The following is a 16,402-nucleotide window of genomic DNA, read 5'->3' on the forward strand; positions in this document are numbered from 1 at the left end:
CAACCTATTATCCGGAGATGACTTTCCTTCCAAACTTGTTTCTAGGTAAGTATGTCTGCCTGCATGTCTGTGTGTGAAAATGTACACGCGTGTAGAGTTACAAGCTAAACCACCCTACACTGTCTTTTCCTTTCTTCATTTAAGTCCGGCCATTGTACCCCACACACCGCGTCACTTAGATGGTTAGCAGTCCACTGACATTTAGGGGGTTTCCATTTCTCCTATCATAAATAATAACACTTCAGCTAAGGATCTTTGTACATAAACATTTCTTCTTTATCTTTTGTTAAAATAAATTTTCAAGATGTGGTGTCAACAAGGTCAAAGGAAAAGTTTTCGTCATAACGGAGCAGCTCCCCTGAGAAGTGGCTCCCATCCGTACTATAGTGAGGCCACTGCCTGCCTGCTCACACCGTGAACTCTTGCAGAGATCACTTCTTGTCATTGTGGTAGTCAAAACTGGCCCATTATCTGGGTAGAAAAAGTGACGATTAAAAACAGACCGAAAAGATCACAAAAGCTATAGCACTAAGGGCCTGGGTCAACATGGCCCTCCTCTTGAGGTGAGGAAGGGTGGGTTTTAAGCATCGCCACAGGCTCTCAGGGCCACAGGAACCCTGCGTGGTGCCTCCACCCCAGCTTTGTTGCTAAGTGCATTCAAGTATCTCCCGTGGACACAGCGGACACACAAGCAGCGTCTTCACGGCCGGCTGCCCCGCCCCCGGCTGCGCTGACAGCAGTGCTATGCCCCTAGGGTGGGTGACAGCGGTGCTGTGGCCCCAGGGTGGTACTGCAGTGCTGTCCCCGCCAGCTTCACTGCTGGACTCTGTAGAAGCCACACAGGTCACCTGGTGCTGGATCTCAGTGGGGCCACGTGATGCCATCCAGAGACTCCATGGGCGGTGGCACCTACCTGGAGCTTGCGGAGCTGCTTAATCACCTCATCCCGAGCTTTGTTCGCAGCCTCGATTTGGGCTTCGAGGTCCTTCAGGTCTATCTCCATCTTTTTCTTTGAAGCCACAGCAAGCGCCCGCTGTTTCCTCTCGTCCTCCAGCTCCGCCTCGAGCTCCCGCACCTAATGGACAGCATGGGGTTATGCTGGGTTAAATCCAACTTTCTGCTCACAGAGCAGGCAGCCTGTTCTCAAGTGGGGACTCTGGTGACTCGGGTGAGCGTAACCTTCTGTTACTCTGTAGAGGTCTCTGTTACCAAACAGTTACTATCAACAGAAAACCACAGTAGCTGAATTGTGTTCAAAGGGGTCTTTAAACACCACCACCTAATACAAACCATCCCCACTGACTGCTGCGAGGGCACACGAGAAGGCAGCCAGTGACCTGAGCTCAGAGTGTAGATGAAGCCAAGATGGAAAGACCTGAGACAATGCGGTAACCATGTAATAAAGGCTGGAGTAGGCACAGAGTGGGCATGGGGTGGTTGCTAAGAGGTACGGGCATGCCTGTTTCCTAGAGCTGCGAGGACATGGGGCATGGCCAAGTTACAAGGGTGCCAGAACCACGCAGAAACTGCCTTTGATCAGCAGGAAAGGGGGGAGCAGTCAAAGCTGTCCAATGGAGGAGGGACGAAATGAAGGCCAGCTCTGGAGCAGGCAGATGGGAGCGTGAGGATGAGTAAGATGTGGGCAGCAAACCGAGGGGGACACACCTGTCAGCCACTCACTCACTCTGCGGCACTCTTCGCTCCGTGAGCCTCGTAGTGTGCAGTGGGGATGGGGCACTACGCTCACACTGTCTGACGGATGCTCAGAAGAAGGTGCTCTGGAGTCCTTCAACCAAATCCCAACGCCTCCGTCACCAATGACGGGGACCAGACACGAAGCTGCTGAGCTCCAAACCTTATCAGCCCATGAGTCCACAGGGACTGTGTGTCACTGCCTTGACATGGCCTCCTCAACCTGTCCTGCTTTGTCCACTTATTCAGCCACAAATAAATGCTTTGTCATGGGTTTATTAAGGTATAGGTCGTAGATACCTTAATAAATACCTATGCCGTCGGTAGTGTTCTAGCAGCTGGAGGCTCAGGTGAGCAAGGAAAGGTCCCTGCCTTCACAGAGCTTCCACTTCCTGCTAAGAGGATGATGGGTGGTGTGGGAGCTGGTATGGAGGCACCAAGGCTTGACAGAGTGGTGGCTCCACTGGTCCTCTCCAAAGGGGAGAAACAGGGCCGCTGCTGCTGCTCATCTGCAGGGGTTGGCATGGGAGACGAGGAGCAGGGCAGCTGCTTCCGCATGATGCAGAGGCGCTCGTCATCTACTTGCTGTATTCTGCAGAGACCTGGGGCTGTACCTCAAGGCACAGGATAGCAGGAGGCACCTTACATGAATTTCAATGTAGTGCCACTTACATGAATTTCAAAGTGTGGTGGTTTAAAAAAAAGTCTACAAATTCTGTAATACTCCCCACCTTAAAGAGTTGGAGCACAATCTCCTTTTGAATGTGGGCCAGACTTGGTGACTTCCTTCTGACAAACAATAAAAAAGTGATCACATGAGACTTGGGATATTAGGTCATAAAAGGCCCGGAAACTTCTTCCTTGCTTGCTTGCTTTTGGATCTCTCTCTCCTGAAGCTCCTCCAGGACACTCAGGAGGCCCATGTGGCAAGCTGCCGAGGCCTCCTGCTGACACCACATGTGTGAGCCAGCTTGGCATGGCTCCTCCAGCCCTGGTCGGGCCTTCAGATGATGCAGCCAGGGCCAAGGTCCTGACTGTACCAGAACCATTGACTCAATCGCTTTCCAGTTCCTCACCCACAGAAACTGTGACATAAATGTTGTCACAGTTTGCAATAATTTGTTAAGTTTGGGGTAATTTGTTATCCAGCAATAAATGACCAATAATTAGTGGAGTGAAAATAACAAAATAAAGCAAAATTAAATATATCCCAAATCTGGCTGGGCACGGTGGCTCATGCCTGTAATCCCAGCACTTTAGGAGGCCAAGATGGGCAGATCACCTGAGTCCAGGAGTTTGAGACCAGCCTGGCCAACACGATGAAACGCCGTCTCTACTAACAATACAAAAATTAGCCGCGCATGATGGCATGCGCCTGTAATCCCAGCTACTCAGGAGGCTGAGACAGAAGAATCACTTCAACCTGGGAGGCAGAGGTTGCGGTGAGCCAAGATCGTGCCACTGCACTCCAGCCTGGGTGACAGAGCGAGACTCTGTCTCAAAACACACACACACTCCCACCCCCGCCAAATCCAAGACTTATTGCCATGAACTGGAAGGGACTGGCAAAATATCCACCATTCATATTTAAAGTTTCACACTATAAATTTAACATACATGCAGAAACGTGTCTAATATACATTCAGAAAAGTATACAATTTATACACGGATAACTTTATAAAATGACAAATTTAAATATCTGCTCTTTTTCCTTTTGAAGAGTGATCTAATTATTAGGACTTGGGATCTGAACTGCAGACATCTGTCAAATCACTGGGTCTGGGATGCCTCAATTCTTTCCTATACCCACATTCTAAGACAGGGAACTTGACTAACCACAGATTCCTTTGGGAGTCCACTGAGGGCTTTCTAATTGGTAAGTGTAAGCAGCAACGATACTGTCTAAGTGTAAGCAGCAACGATACTGTCTGAGGAAGAGAAAAACCTAATTACAATAAAATTTAAATAATAAAATTCTCAAATGACCAAGTAAATTCATTTTACTCTCGGTGTTACTGTGTTTACTCATTTGTGTTCTAACATGAATGAACAGGATACTGACCCAGAGCTGGGCTCTGAGAGCCTGCACCCCTTGCTGTGGAGGCTGCGCCTTCTGCCCTACCTGTTTGATCAGCAGCCGCTTCTTCTCTTCATTCTGCTCGTCCCTGGTTTGCAGGTCTCTCTCGAACTGCGCCTTCATGGCCTGCATGTTGACCTCCAGACGAAGCTTGGCATCTTCCGTGGCCTGGAGTTCATCTTCCAGCTCCTCCAGCTGGGTCCTCATTTCCTCCACCTGCTGCTCCAGGGCCCGTTTGGATTTTTCAAGTTCGTGAACCTAAACCACCGAAGCATCAGGAAAGAGGTGACCTGGGCGGAGGCACGTGGGAAGAACAGCAGTCTTCCTGTTTTACAGGCCCAATTGTGGCATGCTGGCCACTTTGGTCCCCCTGGGCCGGCCCCCTGCCACATGCACACACATCCTTCCCTCTCCCCCAAAGGCTGCTGCTATTCTCCATTTCAGTGTATGCAGCTCACAACTACAGTGCGGATTTCTTTATTCACACGTGTTCTCTGGTCATCCTCCTCTGCTGACCTCTAAGCTGAGAGTTCTTCAGTGAGCCAAAGAACAAAGGAAACAGCCATGTCAGGGAACCTGTCTGTTGACTGACCCCTTGCCTGCTGTCTGTGAGGAGCAAGGATGACAGTACACCTCTTCTTGCTGTAGAAAAGATCATTCGTATTGAAAAGCACACGTGGAAACTGCTGACTATTCGGGTGGCTTCAGCCTAAGAAGCAGGGCACAGTACAGAGGCCTTGATCTTTCCCTGGACAAAGATCCCCCAGCACCATTTCCCTCGTTCTCTGCGCCAAGCACTGTGCTGAGAGCTTCACCTCCTGTGCCCTTTGATTCTCGCAGCAGCCTTTGGAGGGAGGCCTTGGTGCTGCCGTGCACCCCCTCTGGGGTCCAGGACCACCGCAGTTCTCACAGGGACAGGCGTGGAGAATCTTAGGACAGGAGGAGGGCCCATTTCTACACAGTGTCTGGTGCTCGGTAGGCACAAAAGACATGTTTGTGGGATGAACGTGTGAGTGTTGATGCTACAGAAAACGAACATGAAGTCAACTGTAGCGTTCTCTCCACATTTCACTGTGTAACCATGGCCACTTCTACTTTCAGTGGCCTCTTGTCCATGGGGCTAGTCCCTGGGTGCCAAGCTGTAGGAGACCCAGCAGGAAGGTGGGGCCACCTTCGCTGAGTTATGATGTGGGCGGATGGCCCATAGCCCATGAAAATGAGACCCTGCCTTTTTAGAGGACTTCGTGCTTTTCAAAGCAGATGCAGTAACTTCATGAAATTGGGCAAGGATAATGTCCATCTGGCAGATAAGGAAACTTAGGCTTCAAAAGCTTAAGTGGCTTCCCATGGTCAGAATGGAAGCCCATGGAGGAGCCAGGGAACCTTGCCTTTGATACCAGGCCTGGCTGTTTTGCTATCTTCAACACGCCATACGCTAAGGGAGAGACGTGGGGTAAATAAGTGTCATGGCAGCTCCTGTGGAAGATGTATGCAATGGAAAGAAAGACTGTGCCACAGAAGCTTCTAAGCTGTGGATAAGCCCCCAGAGCTACCAAAGCTCTCAGAGAAAACAGCGGGGCCTCCCTGGGAAGAACCGGGTCAGAGGGAGCTGCCATTCCCTCCTCCTCCTCCTCCTCTCCAGGTCCCCACTCACCTCATGTTTGGCAACTACCTGTGATGGCAGAACCATGAAACCTTTTGTTGAAAGGCACCCCTGCCAGGATGTAGGCTGGGGCAGGGAGGGCAGTGAAAGGAAGAAGAAACACGTTCACCTCTAGCCAGAGCTGGGGGGAGATTGCAGAAAACCTGACAACGGTCCCAGAAGACCTGAACCCCCTCTTCATGCACAGGCCAAAGCACTCCTAGATGGCTTCGTGGCTGGGCTGCACATTCCCAGGTCCTTCAGGCACCCCCGTGAAGGCCCCGGCCCCTGGGATACTCTCCCGTGCGGAAGTGTGGACCCCACCAGGGGACTTACGTTCTTCCCCACGTCATCTTTGGAGCTCATGAGGTCTTCCATGTCTGCTCGGAGCTGCTTGTTCTGCCTCTCAAACTCCTCCTTGGCCTCCAGGGCTTCCTCAAGGGCCCGGGCCAGTGACAGGGCTTTGGTTTCTTTCTCTCTGGCCTCGGCTTCGGCCCGGTCCCGCTCTTCGGCATAGCGAGCAGAGATGCTCTTCTCTTCTGCTAACAGCTGTGCATAAGGGGATGGGGGAATATGAAAAGCCGAAACAGTGACATCAGCTTTTCTCTTCCACTGCGTGGCTGATTTGTCGCCAGAGTGCTGCCATTAGATTATGGTGTTCTTGTATTTCCTTCTTTTTTTTGCTTTCCCCCTTTTTCCAATTTTGATATAAGTACGTATCACATTTAATTGCCTTTAAATAAGATTTTAAACCATATGAACAAAGCAAGAGCTCTGCCAGGAGGAAACGACACGTGGCTGACCCACCTGGTCAAACTTCTTCTGCTTCTTCTCCAAGTTGGAGGCGACCTGGCGCTGGTGGTCCAGGTCCACCGTGAGGTCGTCCAGCTCCTGCTGCAGGCGGTTCTTGGTCTTCTCCAGTTTGTCATACGCCAGTGCCTTCTCCTCCAGGCGCTGGCTCAGGGCCTCCACGTCCTTCAGAAGCTTCTTCTTGGCTTCTTCCAGACTTTCAATTGTTCCCAGGTCGTCATCTACTTTCTTCTTGGTATCAGCCAACTAGGTTTTGTGTAAGGATAAACAAAGTATTAATGTTCTCAACTGGGGCTGGGCATAGTGGCTGACGCCTGTAATCTCAGCACTTTGGGAGGCCGAGGCGAGCAGATCACTTGACGTCAGGAGTTCGAGACCAGCCAGGCCAACACAGTGAAACCTCATCTCTACTAAAAATACAAAAATCGCCTGTCTGTAGTCTCAGCTACTGGGGAAGCTGAGGTGGGAGGATCACTTGAGCCCAGGAGGTGGAGGTTGCAGTGAGCTGAGATCATGCCACTGCACTCCAGCCTGGGCGATAGAGTGAGGCTGTTTCAAAAAAAAAAAATAGCTCAGTTGGTTTTTGAATTTGAAGAAAAAAGAAAACTTTTGTTTTTAATATTTTGAGAGAAGAAAAATCAATACTGTGATTTTTAAAATAAATGAATCTTAGACGGTCACTTAATTTCTTAGCTAACAGTCTATTAAAATGATAACTGGATTGAAACTTTACGTTGTTGACACAGTCCTAGGTCCTTATTTTACGAGCTTCCAGCATTATAACCAGCATGTGGCTGGCTCAAAGCAAAACCATTTAATGGGCTTAATTTAGTACAACCTAATTAACTGTCCCAAATGGAGTTGAGACAGCCGGGCAAAGCAAGGCCAGGAGCTGCTGAAGACACATATCGAGGCCACCACGGCTTCCTAAAGAGGACGCACACCTGGGACTGCAGGGCCAGCACTTGCTTCTCCAGGTTCTTCCTGGCCTCCTCCTCCTCCTCCTGCTGCTCCTGAAGACTGTTCTTCTCCTCTTCCAGCTGCCGGATTCGACTGCTCAGGTTTAGTTTCTGGCGTGTCTCCTCCTGAAGGAGCTCCTGTGTATTTTTTTTTAAAAGGGCAACACTTCCGTTATATTTATCACCAAAACAAATACACCTGTATTAAAGAATTCATGCCATAAAAAAGAGAGAGCCTCAGTGCATGAGAACACCCAGTGACATTAACAAACACAGAGGATTTAAAAACACACACAATAACTTTGTAGAAGTTTTTCACACCAACACTGCTTCAGACTGACCCCTGAAGAATGAATGGCGGTGCCGTCCACCCAACGGCCCAGGCCGGAGGCTCCAGGCATCCCTGAGGCCTCCCCTCCTGCATCACCCACCACTCCCGCATCTCCTCAGTCACGCCTGGAATCCCTTCCTCTCTATCCCCTGCCCCGTCTTAGTTCAGGCCCTCAGCCCTTCGCGCTGGGATCACCTCTCCCGTCTTAGGCATCCCCTCAGTTACCTGTCCTTTATATTTCCTGCCAGACTGACTTCTAAAATGTAAGCACAGACATGTCTTTCCTGTACGTTCAGACTGGAAAATCTTCAGAGGCATTAGTCATGTGGAGCAGAATTTCTAGGCTCCGGCTCTGGCCTCCTCTAGTCTCACTCACCAGGCCGTGTCTTGTCATGCATGGGGTATGCTTCAGTTAAAATGAACTTATCCCCGACTGCCTAATTATTCCACTTTCGGCCTGAGATTTTTTTTAATCCCCACACCTAGCCTAAAGCCTGACAAATGAACACTCATAAATGTTTGTAAATTTAACAAAATTAGCTGTAAAACTCCAAGAATAAAGTGCTACATTATTTTCAAGTAACCTGTAGCTGACTTAAAAACATCCCTAACGGATGATGCAATGCAGGTCTTAACCATCTGATAAGCAAGCCTCAACTCACCCTTTTACAAAATGGACTGTTTCTCACAGGTCAGCACAATGGAATTCCAACCACAATGAAACAGTCTTATTTAAAATGGCCAGCAAGACATTGTGTGCAGAAGGACCACGGCTTGGGTAAACCACTGCCCAGGCAGCGGCAGTGAATGGCAGGTGGAGCTGCCTCCGAGGCCACCCACATGCCTGCCAGACACAGGAACCCCAAGGCTCTACATTAAGACACTGAGCTTCCAGGGAGAAATCCTGAGTAGCAAGCCTGGCTCCAAATAAAAGTATGACATAAAACTAGTAAGAGGTGACATAGAAGACAATTCTGGGGCCAGCATATTTCACCAGCTTAAATACTACAGAAATGTTAGTTATTATAAAGACTCCTTGTTCCCTGTGGAATACCTGTGTATCCTGTAGTTGAGACTCAAGACTAGCTGCATCCTTAGCAAACTTAATACCCTTCTTCTCCGCTTCTTCCAGGAGGGTGGAGACATTATCTAGCTCATTCTGTAAGGAGCAAAAGATTCAATTCAACTCAAAAGTAAGCAAGCAGAAAGGGTCTAGAAACACAGCTTTTAAACAGAACACAAAGAGAGAACTCGGGGGCAGTGTAAACCTGAAACTACCCATTCAGTTAAGGAAGCTCACCACCAAGAGTCTGTTGCCTTCAAACGGAGCTCAAATAAGTAGGTACTAGAACCTGCCTCCCTGGCTACCTTAATAGTCTCTACCTATGGAAAAGATGGGGCGGCGGGGGGGTCTCCTAACTGGTTTTGTACCTTCTTCTATTTTTATCATGAAGAGACAAAAATTAAAGCAAAGCCTTTGAAAGAGTGACTGTATCCTCTGAGGGGAGGCTGAAAGGCCAGCAGGTGCTTGATTTTGGTCCTCCTTCACATGAAGATGCGTTAACCATGTGCTTTGGGAGGAAAGTATAATTCACATTCTTATAGAACTTGAGGCGTCTATAAAAGGGATACAAGAGTTTCTTTTTTTTTTTTTTTGAGATAGAGTCTTGCCCTGTCGCCCTGGCTGGAGTGCAGTGGCGCAATCTCGGCTCACTGTGACCTCTGCCTCCTGGGTTCAAGCAATTCTCTTGCCTAAGCCTCCTGAGTGGCTGGGATTACAGATGTGCGCCACCACGCCTGGCTAATTTTTTGTATCTTTAGTAGAGACAGGGTTTCGGCCTCCGAAAGTGCTGGGATTACAGGTGTGAGCCACCACATCTGGCTGGAAGTTCTTAAAGGTTTTAAAAAACTGGTATTATATATTCATCATGAATATTTAAGCTATTTCTTATGGTCAGATTTAATGAATAATATTTTTTCCTTTTCAATTAATATTTCTAAAATATTTTCCAAACAAATCTTCATGGTATAAGATGCTTTATAATTTTTGATGATAGTTGGCGCTGGGAAGAAGCAGAGGGACGCAGAGGGGCAGCAGGCACCGTGGGTTCTCGCCTGTCCTCATCACACCAGCTGAGGGAAGGTGGATGGCGGCACAGCCACAGCACAGCCTGCCATGGGCAGGCCTCTCTGCTGAGTCCTAGAGTCCTGGAGAATCATGTACTGTAATGTGGTCTTGGGCCTCTGACACAACACAGCTCTGTAATGCTTTTTCAATGTGGCAATATAGGATATACATCTTTTCTTACCAATAAGGACTCATCGACTATCTTGTTTTTGCTGGATGCATAGAAGTCCATATTAAACATTAAAGTTATTTCCAACCAGAGTTGGAAATAATGTTTCAGCCCTTCCTATCCATAGGTTCCATCTGTGGATTCAACCAAACATGTATTAAAAATATTCAGAAAAGGGCCAAGCATAGTGGCTCACACGTGTAATCCCAGCACTTTGGGAGGCTGAGGTGGGCAGATCACGAGGTCAGGAGATTGAGACCATCCTGGCTAACATGGTAAAACCCCGTCTCTACTAAAAATGCAAAAAATTAGCCGGGCGAGGTGGTGGGCGCCTGTAGTCCCAGCTACTCGGGAGGCTGAGGCAGGAGAATGGCGTGAACCCGGGAGATGGAGGGTGCAGTGAGCTGAGATCCGGCCACTGCACTCCAGCCTGGGCGACAGCGAGACTCTGTCTCAAAAAAAAAAAAAAGGTTGCACTAATTTATACCAGCAGTGTAAAAAAATAAAACTCTTGCAAATCTTTGCCAATGTGAAGTATAATTTTTTGGCCCATTGTTCCTATTATTTACTGGACTAATGGAGAAGCTGAAGTGCTTAAAAGTGTTCAAGCAACTATAAACACAATTCAAAGTGGAACTGATCAAGTCCAATTCATGCTGTCTTCTTCTTAAAATCAGTATTATTTAACTTCATCAAAATAATAGACACTAGGGACACCTAAGACTCCATGTATTTACTGGACAGCAATTCTCAGGTATTACACAGCACGCTGGCTGTGGATCTCTTACTGCACAGAGGGATACAATGGTAAATTAGGGACATGCTACGGTGGGATGTGTGTAGAGCGGAGGTTTCTGGCTTACCTGCAGCTTACTTGCTTTCTCCGCCAGCTCCACCCTGAGCCTGTCGCCTTCGGAGACCTTGGCATGGAGCTCCTGGACCTGCGCATCGAGCTTCTTCCTCTTGTGCTCAGACTCGGCCTTGACCTGCTGCAGGACCTTCACCTCACATGCCAGCTCCTTGTTATCTGTCTCCAGGCCCTGCTTGTTCTTCTCTAGATTTGCTTTGAACTAGGAGACGGAAGGAAAAACATAATTCACTAATTATTTTCTAAAACTCCATACAGAGGACTGCTTTTTGAGTCTGCAGAATTGTGCCTAACACACAGTAAGCCTGTGATCAACATTTGTTGAATGAATGAATGAAAATGTTTGCTCTTCTCTGAACGTGAGGATTTCTATGTAAGGAACACACGCGTACGTACTGCTCTGAGGAGCAGATGCAGGTATTTAGGGGCTCACTGTGCTAAGTAATGATCCTTGTCGATGCCAGGCGTGTCGTGTCTGCAGCGTAATCACTCACACTGTCCTTTGTATAAAACAAGTGTTGTTAGTGTAAAAACTGTTTCACATGTACTAACATGAGCAAGCACCCCTGGTGCAGGGTGGTCACAACAGGATGTGTCTCCAATGACATCTTGCCTCAGGGACACGATTGGGTGTGGTAAGGTGGTCACATGGGAATCTGGGCCAGACTGTCTGGCCTCAAGCTGCCCTTCCACGAACCAGCTGTGTGACCCTGGCTTAATTACCTAACACCGCTGGGCCTCAGTTTCCTTGTCTTTTAAATGAGAATTATAGGAGACTGTGCCACAGGGTTGTAACAAAGAGAAAGGAAGGCAATTCACATAGGGTACTTAGCACAGTACCTGACACAAATGTAAATGTTCCGTAAATGTTAATATTGTCATTGTCTAAATTAAAAGGTGGCATGTGGCTAGGCAAAGAACAGAGAGATGGGGAAACCAGAGCAAGACCAAGCCACAAAGGCAAGGATGATTATGGGAAGTCGTGGAGGCCAGTCTGCACAGGGGGGTGGCATGAGTCACAGGGCACATGAAATTCGGTTTCAGCAGAACGGAAAGCCTATGTCTGAGATACAGAAGCGGGAACAATGAATGAAAGGCAAGACTGTGCTTGGTGGCTGTGGTGAGATCACAGGCAGGGAAGGACAAGAAGGGAGAGATGAATGTCAGGAACCCCTGAAGGGGAACAGTGGCAGGACTTGTGACTTACTGCCAGCAGACAAGTAAGGGAAGAATGACTTTCAAATCATTCAGGGTTTTGAGTGAAGCCAATGGGAGAAGGATTTAGTGAGAGGAGACACTGAGGAGGGCTGTGTGATTTGAGATGGCGGCTGGATCCGTGTATTTGCATCTGGCTTTTTTCCCTAAGTAGACAGTGTGTTTTCAGAAGGCCGCTCCTGCCTTGGCAACTGGGTACCCAGCAGCCCACTCAATGACGTATAGAGGCTGGAGCATAATCAATATCTGACTGAACAGAACGGGCAGATAGGACGGGAGTGGGTCTGCTGGTGGATTTTCTCCAGGCCACAGCACACGGCAGGGTCTCCCTTACCCGCTTGGCCTGTTCCAGCTGCTCTGAGAGCTCCTCCAGGGCTGTTGCGTGTCTCTGTCTCATGTCCTGGATTTGAGCTTCATGGTTCTTAGTTTCCTCCTCAAGAGCCTTCTTCAGCTCTGCCACTTCTTGTTCACGTTTTGTACTAGAGAAGGACATTTTTTGAGAGAGAGTTAGCTGACTGATTAGAAACACATTTTCTTTTTGAAAAAGTACTGTTTTTGTTTTAAATATTACATAAATTGCTTTAATAAATATTTGATGTGCTATTTCCAGTAGGCTGGCAGGTCTATTACTGTGATATCAGAAATCCTCCTAGAGAGCTGAGTAGTGGTTCATGCCTGTAATCCTGGCAATTGGGGAGGCTGAGGTGGATCGCTTGAGCCTGGGACGTTGAGGCTACAATGAGCTATGACTGCACCACTGCACGCCAGCATGGGCGAGTGAGACCCTATCTTTAAAAAAAAAACAGTGCAACTTCCATGCCACATCTGACTTATCAAGACACAGGGTGACATCCCTAGGGGGTCTTCAAATTGTTCTGGGCAGTCTGGTTTCACTGGAGGTCAGGAATTGGTTAACAAAAGATGCCAAACTGCCTGACATAGCCCCAACAGAATTGAATAAAACTGGAAAAAGGGAGTCTCCCAGAGATTTTCAACAGTGAAGGGGTGGCAAAGGCCAAAGCAATCAGGACGTTGCACGGTAACAAAGCAAGACTCTAACATTCATGTGAGGAAGCCGCAATGAACTAACTAACATCCTCCCAAAACTCTACTAGGAAATGGCTTGAGGTTGGGGAGGAGGGCATTATCTTTTGGAGGGGCAGGAAAATTAAAAGGCAGCTCAAAGGGTTCAGAAAGGATCTCTGATGTTTGATATGAGAACACGGCAGGTCCATGGCCATAGAATGGGAATGTTCTGACATAAACCGGTTTTATCTAACCTGCACTTTATGGTATGAAGATCACATTAGCATTAAGTATTTTTCCATGGCTTTCTAATATTTTTAAAATTGGCTATAACAAGGCCGGGCGCGGTGGCTCAAGCCTGTAATCCCAGCACTTTGGGAGGCCGAGACGGGCGGATCACGAGGTCAGGAGATCAAGACCATCCTGGCTAACACAGTGAAACCCCGTCTCTACTAAAAACTACAAAAAATCAGCCGGACGAGGTGGCGGGCGCCTGTAGTCCCAGCTACTTGGGAGGCTGAGGCAGGAGAATGGCATAAACCCGGGAGGCAGAGCCTGCGATGAGCTGAGATCTGGCCACTGCACTCCAGCCCGGGCGACAGAGCGAGACTCCGTTTCCAAAAAAAAAAAAAAAAAAAAAATTGGCTATAACAAATACAGGGTAACCTGAGTAACCAGAGTTATTCACTTTCTAGAAGAGATCTTACTCCCCATGGCGAGTCACTCTAAATTTGTTAATAAGATCTGAGCACCATGTTTAAGCACGAGCTTGATGAAGACAGAAGCCAGTCAGGTAAACAGTGCTCCTGCTAAGACCTATATTAGCACTTCTGAATTAGCTACAACCTCACACTAATCCTGAAGCACATCTCTAGCAAGCTTGCTCTATACTTTATAACCTGTCACAACTTAGAACAGTGATTCACACACTGACTCCCATGTGGACACATTTTCCCTCTCTTCACCTCTCTTCTCATGGAGTCATGAGATGCAGGGGCTGGCTGAGAGATCCCTGTGCCAAGAGAACAGGGCCTGGTGGCTGCCAGCTCCATGGTCACATGTAGCCCAGCCAGAAGGAATCACTGAGGATTCTTTGCGGTGCAGCCTAGCTCAGCCCCAAGTTCCACTGGCTCAGCCAGAGGTCAAAGACGTGCTGGTCTGGTCCTGTCCTCTACAAGGCTCCCATCGATATTATTTCAGCTCACTCTAGCGGCCAGTGCTTCATTGATCAGACTCTAGGGAAATCTCTCCTACTAGCAGCATGTTGTCTTTTGGGAAAATAGTTTTGTGTGTGTGTGTGTTCCTCGTCCCTACTTGAACCCAATGGTCAAAGGAAACCTTCATCTTCTCTTCTCCAGGCTGAACAACCCAATTTCTTTTAGTCTTTTGTCAAAAGTCCTCAAGAAAGTTAAAATGCCAGTGAGTCTGCAGAAGAGTAGATGATTTACAGAGGACTATTACTTTATACTAATCATGGGAAGAACTAGGGCCCAGGGAGGGTGGTTTGCCTTCTCTAAGGGTCCTTAGCAAGAATGAAGGACACGTCTGAGCTGCAGGCAAAACAGAATCAGTAAGTGCTACAGCTGAGCATAGGCATGGTTTTAATAAATACGCGCATTTATTTTTTTGCAAGGGTTGGATGGAAAAATGATCAGAACCTTATTTTCTATTGCAGTCAAAAGCCCAGCTGGGAGTGGAGAGTTCAGCCAAGTCTAGTTCAGTGGTTTCTAGATTTTAAAGAAGCAGATATATCAAAGAGAAGTCTAGGACTCACACTATGAAAAGCAGTTACTCTGCTAAAGTGGGGTAAGGGCTGGGCGCGGTGGCTCACGCCTATCATCCCAGCACTTTGGGAGGCCAAGGTGGGTGGATCACCTGAGGTCGGGAGTTCGCGACCAGCCTGACCAACATGGAGAAACCCCATCTCTACTAAAAAATACAAAATTAGCCAGGCATGGAGGCAGGCACCTGTGATCCCAGCTCCTCTGGAGGCTGAGGCAGGAGAATTGCTTGAACCCAGGAGGCGGAGGTTATAGTGAGCTGAGATCGCACCATCGCACTCCGGCCTGGGCAATAAGAGTGAAACTCTGTCTCAAAAAAATAAAAAATAAAAAATAAAATAAAATTAAAAAGTGGGGTAGGAAGTCTCGAACCATGCCTGGCTCAGATGGGGTTTTTCCTCTCTCTGGGAAAAAACTGAAGACAAAAACCAACCAACCTCTGTCCGGCTCCCATAGCTGTACATATTCATGGCCAGGATCACGGCAAACATTCCAAGGCTCACCCCTCTGTTCTCCAGCATGGAGAGTCTCCCCACACCCACCATCTGACCTCAGTCTCGCTGCTCTACCGAGCCGGCCTGCCCTGTGGACACCATGATGTCATTCTTTCCATGACCGAGTGCCCAGGTTTCCAGCTGCTGGGTGGACCCAGCTGATGACATCCTTGTCCTCTGGGGAAATGCACTGGTTTTCACCACAACCCATTTCCCTCCTGGTTGCTCTGGGTCATTTTCGGCCTCTCTGGCCACACTTGCGTTCATAAATAATTCCCTCTGTCTCTCTTGCTTTATTTCAGGCCCCAGCAGCTCCCCAGGATGACGGGCTGTTCTTTCCATCATTCGCACCCTGGAAGAGCCAGCAGGTGTGCCTGCCGCCAGCCAAGGCGGCGAGGGTTCCCTTCCGGCTGGGACTCCCGGGGTGGCCCTGAGGCACTTGGCAGTGCGAGTGTGGGAGGGAGCAGACGGCCTCTGCCAGGACAGCAAGCTGGCACACCCCCCACACTGCTGTCCACAGTGACGACGCCTGTGAGACCGTGGGAGCCGTAGGCCGCACCTCCAGGCCTGCGAACCAGCTCACTGCTAAGGCTCTCCTGCGACTCGCGGGCTGCCACGCTGCAGCTTTCTACCCGGGAGCCTTCTCTGGCCATGTTCACCTGTGCTTGCCATCTTTTTCATGCCCGCCCCAGCTGCTGGCTCATGATGCTGCATATGCCTCTGCCCACTGCACACCTCTGTCCCACTGCCTGCACCAGCCTTCTTCCCACCCTTGTGAAGGCACCCTTCCCTTTTCAGCTGGTTACCTACACCGTTCACGCCACCTGGCACTGCCAGCATCAGTGCCTGGCCTCCTGGGTATCTCCTCCTATTCCTGTGTTTACCCTTCTCCCTCTGGTCCTATCTACCTATAAATCTCTTTTCACTGCCCCCACCCCGTGTAGCTGTCACTGTCTCTCCCTAGACATCCATCCCTGACCACAGCTTTTCTGACCACACCCTCTCACTGTGCCCCTCAGTCTGCTGTCTACCCTAGGACTCACACTACTAACAGCAGTTACTCTGCTAAAGTGGGGTACCCTGCACAGGTGTTTCTACCCATAGGCTGGTCTGTTTCTCACCATTACTATTTAATCACCGCTCCACCTGCCATCACGAGGAAAAGCACACCACCTCCCAAAGACAGCAAGCACACCAGGCATTTCTGCGC

General features: G+C 48.8%; 1 protein-coding gene across 1 annotated transcript in view; it reads right to left on the minus strand.

Moving 5' to 3' along the window:
- Positions 1 to 16,402, minus strand: part of MYH10 (myosin, heavy chain 10, non-muscle) — a 154,391-nt gene that overhangs the window by 15,502 nt on the left and 122,487 nt on the right. Inside the window, exons 29-36 of the mRNA XM_011958642.1 lie at positions 12,226 to 12,370; positions 10,672 to 10,878; positions 8,566 to 8,670; positions 7,166 to 7,318; positions 6,219 to 6,467; positions 5,748 to 5,960; positions 3,815 to 4,027; positions 914 to 1,075 (exon numbers count right to left, since the gene is read on the minus strand). Coding sequence (XP_011814032.1) covers positions 914 to 1,075; positions 3,815 to 4,027; positions 5,748 to 5,960; positions 6,219 to 6,467; positions 7,166 to 7,318; positions 8,566 to 8,670; positions 10,672 to 10,878; positions 12,226 to 12,370 — 1,447 coding nt within the window. The remainder of the gene's footprint in view (positions 1 to 913; positions 1,076 to 3,814; positions 4,028 to 5,747; positions 5,961 to 6,218; positions 6,468 to 7,165; positions 7,319 to 8,565; positions 8,671 to 10,671; positions 10,879 to 12,225; positions 12,371 to 16,402) is intronic.

The sequence above is a fragment of the Colobus angolensis genome, unplaced genomic scaffold (genome assembly GCF_000951035.1).
Source record: "Colobus angolensis palliatus isolate OR3802 unplaced genomic scaffold, Cang.pa_1.0 Scaffold47, whole genome shotgun sequence".
Classification (NCBI taxonomy): domain Eukaryota; kingdom Metazoa; phylum Chordata; class Mammalia; order Primates; family Cercopithecidae; genus Colobus; species Colobus angolensis.